Source organism: Daldinia vernicosa (genome assembly GCF_022497035.1).
Source record: "Daldinia vernicosa strain CBS 139.73 unplaced genomic scaffold F5Y00scaffold_34, whole genome shotgun sequence".
NCBI lineage: Eukaryota > Fungi > Ascomycota > Sordariomycetes > Xylariales > Hypoxylaceae > Daldinia > Daldinia vernicosa.
Genome location: NW_025953950.1, coordinates 199,974 through 213,700, shown reverse-complemented (window position 1 = coordinate 213,700; position 13,727 = coordinate 199,974). Strand labels below are relative to the sequence as shown.

Here is a 13,727-nt window from a genome sequence, read left to right as displayed (position 1 = left end):
CCCTCTAACGTCGACCTGTATTGTACCTCCTCCTCAATACAGATTTGCACCTGCAATCTTCCGTCAAATGATATAACATGTTAACATTATTCGTCCATCGCAATTAATTATATCAAGGTTTGATACGACCTTCTGCTTTTTATTCATCAAGATCTAATTCAACCAACATTAGTTATTCTTGTCCTAAGTACCTCTTATCTCGGTATAATTTCATGTTGATAAACCAGCTTGACCGATGGCGCTTAGTTTTCTTAATATCTTCATCACAATACCCACTCGTTAATAATAAGAGGTTGGAATATTTAACAGGTAGCCATCTACCAGCGACCCGGCTCCGTTTGTATCCCAACTTATTCTTCCCATCTTCTATATATTATTATTTACATCCGTCGACCTAAGCAGTTTAGTCAAGTCCAATGGAACGGACATGGTCCCGCAAAGTGGCTCTTGCGCCCCTTTGGCCGGGTGACGATCTGGTTTTACTACGGCACGATGATGTGCACCCCACCTTGGATCCGGTTCCGCCTGGACTACAACTTGGTCAACACCCTCGGCACACTGGGTCTTAATCGTATCCACTATGACTGATTAGTGATAAGTCGAGTTACCGAAAGTAGACAAATTCGGTTCATCAAGCTGCTAAAAAGCTGGCGCTCCATAGTCCATCCTGTTTTTTCTCCCGATATGGGATCATGATCACATCGTGCTTCGCAGCGTCCCTATGTACCTAACCTAACATACATATGTACAGAGAGCCCTATGTTGAATCCTCACCGACCTTCTTTTACATATATCTCAATCCTACGTTTAACTTACCCACTACTAAGCCGAAAAAGGGCCATGATACTGCCCATTGGGATAATATATAGACCTGAACTTGGAGCTAATCACGGCGCAAGATGCATAATCACGCTGCCATCGGATCTGTGTCTAAAGGCATGTAATACTACTTGAGTTTTCGGTACCTATAATCGTGCATACATCCTTGGGGTCTACCTGACTGTCTTGCATCTGTCCCGTCGCCGCCTTGCGGAATAATTCTGTATAAAAACCCCAATGGTTCGGAATAAGGCAACAAGGCAGCTATTGCATTCGAGTTTAATATAATTACGGTAATCTAGACTTCAAATAGCGGGATTCAACATCGCCACACCCATTCTACCTATCATCATTGATATCCGTACGTCTACATATACGGTATAAACCGGTAGATGTGGCAAATAACTGCGTATGTATTTTCTCCCTCTACTCTATTCCTATGTAGGTTCTTACTATTGCCGCACATTGGGTGATTGGCGACCTCTCGGATTACACCGTTATTAGTTACGCCTCCGGTGTTCTTCAAATGCGCAATCCAAAGCCACACTCTTCCGCACTATTACTTTAAGTGGTTGCATTAAAGCAAACATGTCATAATACCTTGAGAGATAGTAGATACCTAGGTAGGTAAGCATACACGTACAACTAGAACGAGTTACGATGACTCTTGAACCATCTGTGCCACCCACCCAACCATCCTACCGAGCGTCTTACGATATGCATGTAGCCTTTCACTTCGGTATGCAAGGAACGACGTTGAAGTAGATAACATTATGTTGATCGAAATAGATATATAAAGTGAAAATGAGAGAATTTCTTTTTACAAGGACAAGCCCGCCCCGTTCAAATATTCCCGCGCCCCTGCGTCAAACCGGCTTCTCGCCCCGATTCTGCATGTACCAAAACAATCTATTTGGGGGCTACATTTCGAGACATTCTCGAGGCTGAACTTTGGCTGGCTCATCTCACACGTATGGTAACACGGAACATGCGGGTAACCGCGTACACATCACGCAGGTCTCCCGTTTGGGTATTCCGGGAGTCGGGAAGGTCTACACACGTACATAACTGAGAACCACATAAACGATATGGGAAAACGTAGAGTTGAAGTCTAAATAAATACCTATAAATTTGATAGCAACGATATTACCAGGACGCATGGAATTAGAATCTGATAACCAACGCGTGTAGAAGAATATCCATAAAATTTTGATTGTTCGAACCAAAGAAACCGAATCGTGTGAAAGAATTACGTTAGAGAAGTCTAAGTCTTCCCGCGAAGAGAAATGATCCTTCCGCCGGATGTCTTATAATGTTTAATCAGAAACACTCTTCGCGGCTCTCTTCCCGTGGCCAGACTTCAATGCTGATTTGGACGGAGATATCCTGTCCTTTGGTGGTGACGAGAGGTACTCAGTTTTAGCGCCGCTCAGCAAATCTCTTACCACCGAGTTATTGAGGTAATGATTGGCGAGACCACCTCCGAGAATTGACTTGAGCATTTCTAACCGGGCCGACAAAGACCAGCTATCGATGGTGATGCTGATGTTCTGGATTCGGAATTTTTGCCGATAACCGTACTCCCGATAGTCGTCATTGAAGTCTGCCCGGTTGCCTCCTGTGTGTGGATTGCTTGAAAAGCGGCGCGCAGTCGAGTATCCTGGGCCCTTTCCGTGTTCAAGGGAGGTCACTATACTGTTAAAACTGCTGTGAAGCTGCCTTCTATCCCTCTTAGATATCGCCTTCGAGGACTCTCGAGTGAGGGCATTCAATCGTCGAAGGAGTCCATCCTGATCAAAGCGCAAGTTCCAGGTCTCACCGCTCTCTTCCTCGTATTCACGCGCAGCCTCCATAACCAAAGCAATATTCGACCCAGCAGCGACTTGGACATCTACGTCGCTGCTTTCGAGCTGTTCCGTAAAGACTTCCAGAGCCTGCGTACTTTGCTCTTCGAGATCGTCAAGGCCGCTAGCAACAAATCCCCACGTATTTAGTGCTGCGGCAACAACTGGCCCATTGTCACCAGCTTCTACAATGTAGCCATCGCTTTCAATGATCTCGATGAGAAACTCTAAAAGTTCTTCGGCTTCGGTTTCTGACCCTCCGCCGCACATTGTAGAGATTCCCATTGCCTTAATAGCAGCTACTTTAATCAACTCCTCATTATCGTCATAATTTGTATCCTGAGAGAGACTCTTCAATGTTGGGAAGACTCGATCATGAATGCTCTCGTCCCCAGTCGTAAGGATGGTTATCATAAGAGCTTTTAGCGCCCACAAAACTCCATGGGAAGTTCTGCGGCCACGTATAGTCTTTAGTAGCATAGGAATAAGCTCATTCATCTGCGCATTTATTTCCTCGGCGTCAGGATGATGTCGAAGTAGTTCCGTATATGCCGTTAGCTTTTCCTCGCGGTCTTGGCCTCCGTCACGCTTTTGATCTAGCAAATCCACGATGCGATTGTGCAAGATTTCCGCCGGCGGCGTTGAACCTAATTCCTCGCCATCCTCTGAGTTGATAATAGAACTAGCTAGGCTCTCGTTGTATTCATTATCGCTCGAATCTTCCTCCTCTGACGCCTGGCGACTCGCAGCTCGCGAGGCAGCGCGCGAACTGGCAGGTGAAGCTTGTGCTGATTGTTGTCGCGAGCGCGCCTTTCTAGAGACAGTCTTGCCGCTCTCAAAGATCTTCTTGCGCAAATCATGCATTTCGACTGTGTGCTCGGTGGAAATGTTGCGCTAATACAGTGGTGTTGTTGCGGGTGGGTTGGTGGCCCGTATTTATAGAGCGGTAGAGCTCGTATCAAGTCTTGAATCCTCTTGTGTGCGAACGATGAAACGACGGGTTTGTTTTCGACTTGAATTCCATGAGGATGGTTTGAGAACCGCTACTATGTGTTACTTGTAGACTTTGTGGAAAGCCTTTGTGTAGATAGTCGCGAAAGGTGTATTGTATGATTCTGTTCTGGTTGTTCTGGTAGTTCAGTGTAACAGACAAACAATAAAGGACTTGTTCTAATAAATAACCGTACGGGAATGGGGCGGTGAATTAAAAATTTCACCGGCGCACCAGGGTTTTGAACAAAATGACAAAAATACGTGTAGGTGCTTAAACGAATTATAGTGGCGAGATGGATGGGAAAGGAAAAGAAAATCGAATTTCTTATTTAAGCAGACACAAGAGCTTTGCGCAGCGAAATTAAGTAGAAAAGTACATAGAAAGGGCGCGTCATCTGAAATGAAAAGCAATAACTCTAAAAAAACCAAGACAACAATTCGTCATCTGAACAGTCCACAGTCGCGGGGTCTTAATGTTCCCCAGCCGCCTAATTGATTTACCGCCACTAAGAAGCTATGAAGTAACGATTAGTACCCATTTGACTATTTGGTAGGGCTGTTCATATACAATAAGGCATGCAATACTTTTACGCTACTTACCCCGGCACGTGCCTATACAATTAACCTACAAGGTAGAGCAAGGGTGTTTCGGGATACTTCGGACATTGTTAGAGCCGGGCAGTTTGAACTTGCTTCTTGTACAGGAATAACACTGAACATTTGTCGCCATCCTAGCCAGGCAATAACGGCCAAGTCCAATAAATAGATTAAGCTATTCGCATTTTCAAACTCTCCTTAGAGGTATCTTAGTACCTCTACCTATTATATGTAAATTCCAATTGTATGCTACCTTAGTTAGGTACCTAAAGGTATCTGTTCAAGCCGCGCACCAACCTAGCCTACCTGTGATAGCATACGATATGCATACACTTTCCAATACCTATCTTAGCTTAACCCCGCCATCCCACTAATGGATGTTAGTCCACCGGCCCCACTAGCTCAGCTCGTAATCCTTGCAACCTCTTTCGTACCAGCATGTACGTCAGACAAGGGCTTTCATACACAATCGAGGGGTACCTTTCGCATTGTATGTTGTTTCAGTTGGATATTGTGTACGGTTGTTAGGTAAGCAAAAAAAAAAGGCGCAAAGGAGCAAATATATAGTATTAATTATGTTCTATATGATCCTCATAAAGATTAAGGTATTGTAAAGAATCTCAGCCTTAATTCGTATATTGCAGTACGTAGATGTAATAGATGGAGGGTGGGGGGAGACACAGCTGATAAGACACTTATCAGGCTACCTACCGCGCTATTAGGCAGCCAGAGCCCCGCTCTAACTCGTCCATGAAGCCCATGTAGGTAGGCTACTAACTTAGGCATGTACATCATAGCTCCTCCTCCTCCTCCGTCTATATACACTAGGCCCTATCTCTTTAGATAAACTATATATTTGGTTGAGAATATCATCATCGCATCAGAAACTAGAATAGTAATATTCTACTAAATCATATAAGTAAGAAGGTAAATACCTAGGTACCGATACTTTACTTACACGTGCAGAGGTAAGTTTTTAGCTTCCATCTTAAAGTCTGTATTGTACAATACATAGCGCTTGCTTGCTTATTACATGCCCCGCCCAACCGCACCTACCCATAGGCATTTCCCCAAGTAACTCTTGAGTATTGGATGTAGGAGCTACCTACCAACCAGGTTCTACCTTTTGCACTTTCAACCTTTTATAGGTACCAAGTGGGCGAACGCTCGTTCGTTATTACCTACTTCTAAGGCAGCGCACCGACACACACCATTCTGACACACTTCCCCCTCCTACTCGCTCTTCTTATCATATCCCATTCCATCCACTGCTACTCTCGCTGCAGCTCTCAACGCAACTACCCGACATCAAATTCCGCCATCTCGGTTCGTCTACTTAGAAAAATAGAATCTTCTAATAGACCCTTCTATTAATGAGCTTATATTCCTTAGGATTGCAACAATTCCTATTGCATTCCTGAAATCCTCGGGTATCATTTTGATACTCAAGGTTTGGGGATAGATATTCCACCGTGAAGTTCCACCGTGAGGTAGTGAGTCCGAGCAAAATGGCGACCACATTGGCGACCCCATATCACCTCAGCCGAAACGACGATGAAGGTAAGACGGTAACCCGCAGCCCCAACTCCAAAATGGTCGAGTGTATCTTGATTGACCTATTCGTATAAATAGTCATTATCGTCACACTGGTTTGCCGACCTCACGATTCTCATGTGTCCGCCTTCCCCAAACGTCAGTTTATCCTCAGCAGCCAGAACCCATCTATCCGAATCGGCAGAGCCTCTAAGGTTCCTACAAAGGGTTTCGTTGCCTCTGTAGATAACGCATGGTTTGATAGTCCTGTCATGTCACGGAATCATGCAGAACTCGCCCTCGACCTTGACAGCATCCCCAAGGTAAGCTTACCCGAGCAGCCTCTCCTGCAAACCTGGCCCCCGCGTTGCTCACGCTGATTGTATTATCAAGTCTGTAATCATCAAAGATATCGGGTCACTTCACGGCACTTTCCATATACCCGGCGACGGAGTCGGGAAAGAGATGAGACTCGAACAACAGCGGCCTGTTAGGCTGTCAAACGGGGACTCCCTCCGTTTTGGAACCGACATCTTCAGGGCCAAGGAAACATTTCCCCCCTATTCCGTCGAGTTTTATATGGTAGGACAGGAACATGAGCCGTAAGTTTGCCATTGCATTGGCTTTTGCTTAATACTAACTCCTCATATAGGTGTAGTCAGGATATACCGACTACCAATCAGTCTCCCAACCGAACCTTTACTGTTCCAGACGACGATCTCGATGATGAAGACGATGACGATGACAGCGTGGTAGAGACATGCATGCCACCCTTGCGGAAAACCAATGTCCAACGTGGCCTATCTATTGATCTGACCCAATATGATGACTCAGATGAGGACCAGAACGTTGCTTCCAGTGCTACAGCCCTGAACCACTTCAACTCGGATATTATAGATCTAACATCAGAGCCCGATGTACATTCGGATCACGAATTCCGTGCCAGGAGTCCTAGCCATTCTTCCGCATCCTCCGCAGTAGATGCATCAGCCATGCCGGCACTAGTAGCTGCATTTGCCCCTCGTAATTCAGAGTCGCTGGCAGAGATGGATCAGTCCGAGAAGCCTACGGCTTTTGATGTTGAGCCCGATACATCCTCCGACCACGACCATAGCTTCCCTCACGATGAAGAAACGAGTAGCGAGGATATCCACTTGACTGATTCCGAAGACGATTCAATTATTATCAGAGAGGGCGATATGAGTAGCATGGACGAAGATTCCGACGATGATGATTCGCCTACTTCTGTATTTAACAATGACGTGGTCCGATCTGATAGCTGGGGGAGTGACAACGAAAGTAAGTCAATCAATTTTCGTTATATATTTTCGAATTATTCCACTGACGTTTCCTGCCCAGGTATCTTGCCATACTCAGAGTCAGATGATGATAGTTCCTCATCGGATGATGAGATGATGGATCCATTGTCGGGCTCGAGCTCACCAGCGCCCAGCTCGTCTCCATTCTCATCGCCTAACCCGCCGCTCCCGAATGGGTTACCCAGCACAGATACCTTTGCCGAATCATCCAATACAGAGGGCCCCTTTGTGGCTCCATATTTGTTTACCGCCTCTGAGCAACAAGGGGCATCGGTTGTTCAACCGAGAGAACCAAGTCCATCTGATGCTGCTATGTTTAAGAGTCATCCTGTACTTGACCGAACTGCAAGCATTTCTAGGGCACATGCTTTAGGCGAGAAATCGGGCAAGCACGCATTCTTCGCGGCTAGGGAGAGTAATCGAACGAATCATTTGGACTGGCACTCCCCACCACCTGTCTCTTCCATCCGAGAAACTTTGGGAGCTGATGTCGATCAGCATGTTACTGGTGTTGAATCCGATCATGCTTCTCACGCAGCTTTACCAGTTATTCAAGTTGTCGATGACCAAAAGGGTTCAACAGGGGCGGCTGCCGACGTCGACGATGCGCCCGAACCCACGTCCCACGGTCCCACGAACATCCTCAGTGAAGAGCCAATACCGGATTCCACATGGCAGCCATGGTCAATATCTGGGGAGCGATTCATCAACCATCCTCGAATTGAGGAGCTCCCTTGTCCGAATTCCGAACGGGCTCAAAGTCCTGAACTTGATATGACTAGCGCATATACTTTTCAACTAAGCAAGATAGCCAGTGAGAGCAGTTCTAGCCTTGCAAGCAAACCCAGGCGCGTCGAGATTCAAGATCTACTTACACAGGAACCAAATGGGGATAAAGACGACACAAATGATAAAACTCTTCTTCCGCCCGTTTTTAGCACGACATTTACTGCTCTACCGCCAACTGGTGCAGCCGTACCGGAACCTAACCTGAAGCGTTCATTCGAAGATGCCTTTAGCAATGATGAGGATGCAGCTGAATCGAATGAAGTATACTTCCCTCGGAAGGATGACAGATCTAAGTCTACGTCTTCAGGCAAGCAGACTCAGAATGGCTCAGTGACCAACGTTGAGTCGAACAAGGCTACTGCTACCGAGACCCCTGAACAAAGCGGCATTGAAGCCCAGCCCGCTTCTGTCCCCGCACGGCCAGACAACATTCAGCCGTCGAAGCGACGCCGCTTTGTCCAGGCAGCAGCCTATGTCGCTCTCGGCGGTGCGGCTGCATTCACTTACATGGTCTCTACCGCACCTGTCCTCTAAACCATATTAAGAAATGGGTAATTTGTCGTCTATGTCTGTACACATTTCTCACTTTACAGGCTCCCATAGGCGATATCTTACGAGGTTCAAGTTGCGGCTTAGAGCTGCAAGTATTCTTAGTCATAAACATATTATGAAGGGTGTAGATGAAACCGGAAGCGGCGTTGCGGTTCTTTGTTTAGGTGGATTAAGCTTAGCACATTGCGTTGCATTTGTATGGTTGTTCGCAAAGGGCGAGTTGGGAGATGTCCAGGGAAGGTGAATGGAATGGGCACATTGGCTTCCCGAGGTTAGGATAGGCTACGATTTGGCTTGGCGTTTTCTCTTTCTTTAACTATCGCGGCAGATTCTCGCCCAGTTTCACTGAACGTCGGCTCGTGTAAACTATCAATACGTTTGATTTTAATAATCCGTCTATGGCATTCGTATGGATGGATTTATCAATGACTACTTTCGTTCTCGCATGTTTAATGTGGCCGCTAATGATATATCTCAACTCGCTACGAAATGTGCATCTTCAGATCCTCAGACCCAAAATATCTTAGAAGTCTCAAATCCACGACCAATACAGTAGAGTGCCTAGATGGCTGTATCAGTGATATAAATCAATTATCGTACATTTAAGGTAATACTATATCCGCCAACTGATTCAGGGCCGTGGTTTAAGATACTTCGGCAATATCTAATGAATTAGAGCCAACCGACCGTCAAGGTTGACGATGATAATTAGGTAGATATATTTTTACATTCAGAACTTAAGAACGACTACGGCCGTCTTTCTAGAGCTCGTTGCTTCGGGACAAGACTATTGTGTTAGTGCCCTATTTCTAATTTTTCTTCGTATTAGGTTCTCTCTTATATTCTCTATCCCCGAAATGGGAGACCACCGAGTTCTGCCGTCCATATACCCTAGTTCTATGATGGAAAACACAAGTATAACAAATCCGAGTAATGGAATTGAAAGCGCAAAGTACACCCAAAACAGTGAGTTTCCTGGAAGGTAACTAATATGTCAGGTTTTTTTCAAGTTAGCTACTGGAACTTGCCCATTGAAGTTCTACGGTTTCTCTACAGGAGTAGGAATGCATCCGTAAGGTATAATAGGATGATGTTACTTACTGCTCGACGTTAGTCATAAGCTAGAGTATTAGAGCATGGAACTTTGTACGTACCGAATCTGCCATGCTGAAGATAGAAGCTGTGAAGGACAATGGGAGGAATATGATACCTAGGACCGTGAGGGCCTTAACACTTCTGGCTTCGCGGCCTGCTCGCTCTGCCTCCTGAAGCGATAGTTCTCCTGTCTTAAAAGAGACGCGGTTGCCTGCAAGGCTAGCTAAGGTGTTTATAGCACTGCCTAACTCATTTACACGTTTCTCTATTTGATGGTAGCGTTGCAATAGGTGCTGGAAATCGGCGGCGCTGTCAGTCCAGCTCTCAATACGGCTTGTATCAGGGGATCGTGTAAGTTGAACACCAAGCTGTAGCATAGCTCCTTCTAGATCATCTTGGTACTCGGCAACCCGACGCTTCCATGACTGGACATCGCTCCAGATTTCTTCGGCCGTAGCGACGCCAAAAGGTGTCAGATCACGTCTCCTTGACAGATGCCACAATACGAACTCGGTGTTAGACTGTAGGAATTCGGCTAACTTGAGGAAGTGGCTGGCGATAATCTTCTCAACGAAGATACGCAGGGATTTAGGATGAGTGAGGTCTAATGTATCGGAGTGCATTCGCAGATAGAATAATAAATCCTCTACTAAGGAGGTCCTAGGAGGTCCGGACCGTGCCTTTATCTGATTTGATAGGGGCATGAAATCCATATACCCAGAGTTAAAATGACTCGTTACAACATCAAACCCCGACCGCCCGGTATGGTCTGTTAGAATCCGGCGGATGGGGGGGTCACATATAATGAGGCCTGGCATCATCAGCAAGTTAGCTTTATCCCGAGAAATGGGGAAATACATACATTTCCAGCCACCGGAGTCCGTGGTTCTGCTCCAAAAGGTACACTTACGCCTACTAATCCCGACTTTCGACATCTCGCCCATAAGCCTCGTCACAGCGACATGTCTCCCGGATGTGTCGCAGAGGCAGCGGAAACCGGTTGGCCGTTGCGAAAGAACTAGCGGCTCATGATATTTAAGCGAGACATGGTCTCTCCCGCATATTGCGGATGGTAAGAACGGAAGACCTCCGTTTTCTCCCGTCTGCCGGTCGCCAAGAGGTGTTAATCTCTCATGGTCTACAAATATAGAAGGGTGGAGCTGAAAGTGGTCACCGAGAACGTGGACGAAATCCCTGGAGAGCCCTTCGAGTAGGTATACGGAGCGCGACGAATGGCCGGCCAATGCTGTATCCTGCTCGAGGCTAGCCGCAAGGGTAGAGGCGTCCGTATACTCGGTAGGAAGACTAACGGACCCATCCGGGCCGAACTGAAGTGCAAGAACCCGGACCTTGGCCCGACACCACGGCTTCCAAACCTTTGCTGGCGGTGGCGGTTTATTTATGATGGACCTTCTTATCCGTGGATCGCTCGCGCATAGTGATTTAATTAACTCTTCATAGCTCTCTCCTGTCATCTTGTCGTATGAGCCCGCATCTCTTCTCGATTGTTGTGGGTACCTAAGGTAACTAGGTAATCAAGGGAGCAACAGCCAAGTTAGACATGGGCCTATCATTGCGATAAGACGAGACTGTTGGCACCTAACAATTATAAATGGCGTAGCATATATGTGGGCTATCAGCATCGTTGCGAATCACTAACAAGGATATAAGCCGGAAATATATCCCCTTTTCTATTTATACCCCGCAAAGAGCGCTGCAAAGTTACCAACACGTCCAGAATTCCATTAAAGTAAACATCATACTGGCTGCGCTTCTCAAAGGTATCGCTTTATATAGCTCATAAGCAATGTGTTTATCGCACTTAGAGAAAAGTGGAACGATATTATCCCTTAGTAAATGAGAATTAGTGAGCATGAAGTCACTGTTTTGTCGATCACATGCGAAAACAAATATGTACCTAGGTATGTCAAGTCACCAACATTCAGCCTCAGTCTTTAATTGTTACCTCAACAATTATAAACTGAGTCATACACTCAAATTTTCACTTACATTTGATGGAGTAGATTAAACTTGTATTTATATTTACCGTATCCAATGCCTATCCCGTTGATATGCCGCCTACATCAAATCGGCCGAGTGGTGGGGCTACGCCGGTGCCGGCGGGAAATAGTGGGCAGACTAGCCGCAGACAGCCGGCTTACATGGCCCGTCTATCTAAAGGTCCGGATCGGTTATATTACCTCATGAAGGACATAGCCTAATTTTTAGCATATCTCAGATTTATGCAGTGTATCCTCGTATTATAGTAAGAGAAGGATAATAGACCTTGTCCATCCGCAACTAGCCAGCTTCTTCGCGAGTTACACGAATGCCCTAGGCCATGTGTCTACCACGCCCATGGCACTTAATGAACAGGGGAATGCTATGAAAGTGCTCGTGATTGAAAACTTGAGCAACCAAAATATAGAGACTGATACCTAGACGAAATACCAATCAAGGGTTTTTATTACTTGTTTAATACGTTTCCTGCCAAGAAACCTGTCGGCTGTCTGTCCAAACCTCAGGACGTATTCGGCGTCGGGCGTCAAAAATATGTCGAGGATGCCATGTCCGGAAAGCACACTCCCTTCTTAAAAGTGCAGTCAATATACAAGCCGCGTGATATATCCTGAGTAAGCGTCACTTCCTGCATTGTTTCGTTGTATAATCAGCTCCCGGAGATAGATTAGCACTACATGTATATCTCTATGAAATATGTCCCCTAGTTCAATCTCTCTTAATGCGGGTGTTCGTGATTGGCGTGGATACCTAGGTTTAGCTTAGTTTGTTATCGGTGGTTGGCTTTGGTGATAGGTAAGTATACCTACTTTTTATTGACATATTCATGAGTATCTTGTGTTACGGATCGTGATTTAAACGGAAGATCGTGTCTGTGCAAGGTGATACGAGCCTAATAACAACAACACATGAAGAGGATATTGTTATGATGGATTGATGGGTATAAGAATCTAGGAGTTATGTACCATACCGAGAGATTGGCCGGGGGTTCAACCCATCGAAAGGCCATCAGTATGAATTGTGTTACGTATATTTTATTAGACCTCATCCATAGATGAATATTTCAATTGACCATTTCCTATTGTAAGCCTCTCTATGGTTACGCCGCGCTGAACTTGGCGCCAGTAAACGCCTTAAGTAACCTCTACAACTAATGTCGTAGTACAAAGGTAACAGGTACCTACTTCGTAGCATGTATTGCTCAACCTACTGACCAATAATAGAATCTGTTTAGTTGATTTTTCTGCTCTAATACTAGGTAAGAGTAGCACAGGTGGTATGACTCCAGCAAGGAAGAAAAGCCAAGAGCCAGGATAGGATCCGATATGCGGAAGCGGGTGCGAATAATCTTGATCTGAGACTATATTCACTATGCTAAGTCTTCTTACACCCGTATGGACCCCTGGAGACACTCCGAGTTTCGAAGCACGAGAGATACGGTATGTTCCGAGTATAGGCGCTTCTGCGTTAGTTACCACTAGTTCCGAAGCCACGAACGAGTGATATTGAATGTGCTTGAGATAGATCAGCGGTAAGAGTTGTAACGAATTCTGACTCGGGTACTTCCAGCCTTAGGGGAAATTAATCTCTGACGGGTAACTGCAGATGTATTACGCATGGCCAAGCTAACAAGAGATAGGACTCGGATATAATATTTACCAAAATACGAGTAGGTGTATGATGGCATTATATATGAGAAAAGAAAGATCACAGAATTAAAGAAAAACAATGGGATACTTTATATAGATTTTGGCAATATATTTGACAGATGAACGATTAAAAGCATCTAGAAGTGTCAATAGAAGACTAGGGTATACTATAGGGTCACCGGATGCACGCTGCAGTGTTATATGAATGCGATAAGATCGCGTCTAGGGCTCGATCAAATCATCGGACGAATACTACTATTTTTGGCATAACCTGCCTGTTTATCGACGTCACATCTACATTAGCGGATCGGGATATCCGACACGTCATTTTGAATATACTGTATGCAAGATAAGTCCCATACATAAGAGCGCGGGCCGAGATCTGCCTCGCAATGACCTGCACACCCGAGGAAACCCGGCACGACATAGATATCCACGTAGAGATCGCGTCAAAAACTGTAATCCTCGGAGAATCGGCAATGCCCATGAACTACAATATCCGGGGTCTTGGAAGTACA

At 45.7% G+C, this 13,727-nt stretch overlaps 3 protein-coding genes across 3 annotated transcripts; 1 reads left to right on the top strand and 2 right to left on the bottom strand.

The window, feature by feature from the left end:
- Positions 1-2,135: 2,135 nt before the first annotated feature.
- F5Y00DRAFT_263586 (interferon-related developmental regulator-domain-containing protein) lies at positions 2,136-3,527 on the bottom strand (the record flags this gene model as incomplete). Its single annotated transcript, XM_048011529.1, has 1 exon — positions 2,136-3,527. One exon carries the CDS (start codon positions 3,525-3,527, stop codon positions 2,136-2,138), a length of 1,392 nt encoding a protein of 463 aa, XP_047863365.1.
- A 1,531-nt stretch (positions 3,528-5,058) lies between these two features.
- Positions 5,059-8,964, top strand: F5Y00DRAFT_241440 (uncharacterized protein). Its single transcript, XM_048008377.1, has 6 exons — positions 5,059-5,579; positions 5,646-5,813; positions 5,886-6,109; positions 6,180-6,388; positions 6,439-7,085; positions 7,146-8,964. Exons 2-6 carry the CDS (start codon positions 5,762-5,764, stop codon positions 8,426-8,428), a joined length of 2,415 nt encoding a protein of 804 aa, XP_047863364.1. The 5' UTR covers positions 5,059-5,579; positions 5,646-5,761; the 3' UTR covers positions 8,429-8,964.
- A 13-nt stretch (positions 8,965-8,977) lies between these two features.
- On the bottom strand, positions 8,978-11,145 carry F5Y00DRAFT_241435 (uncharacterized protein). The gene is made up of 3 exons (XM_048008376.1): positions 10,404-11,145; positions 9,602-10,352; positions 8,978-9,432 (listed from the first exon to the last, which is right to left on the bottom strand). The coding sequence occupies exons 1-3, from the start codon at positions 11,014-11,016 to the stop codon at positions 9,234-9,236; spliced, it is 1,563 nt and encodes a 520-aa protein (XP_047863363.1). The 5' UTR covers positions 11,017-11,145; the 3' UTR covers positions 8,978-9,233.
- Positions 11,146-13,727: the final 2,582 nt, after the last annotated feature.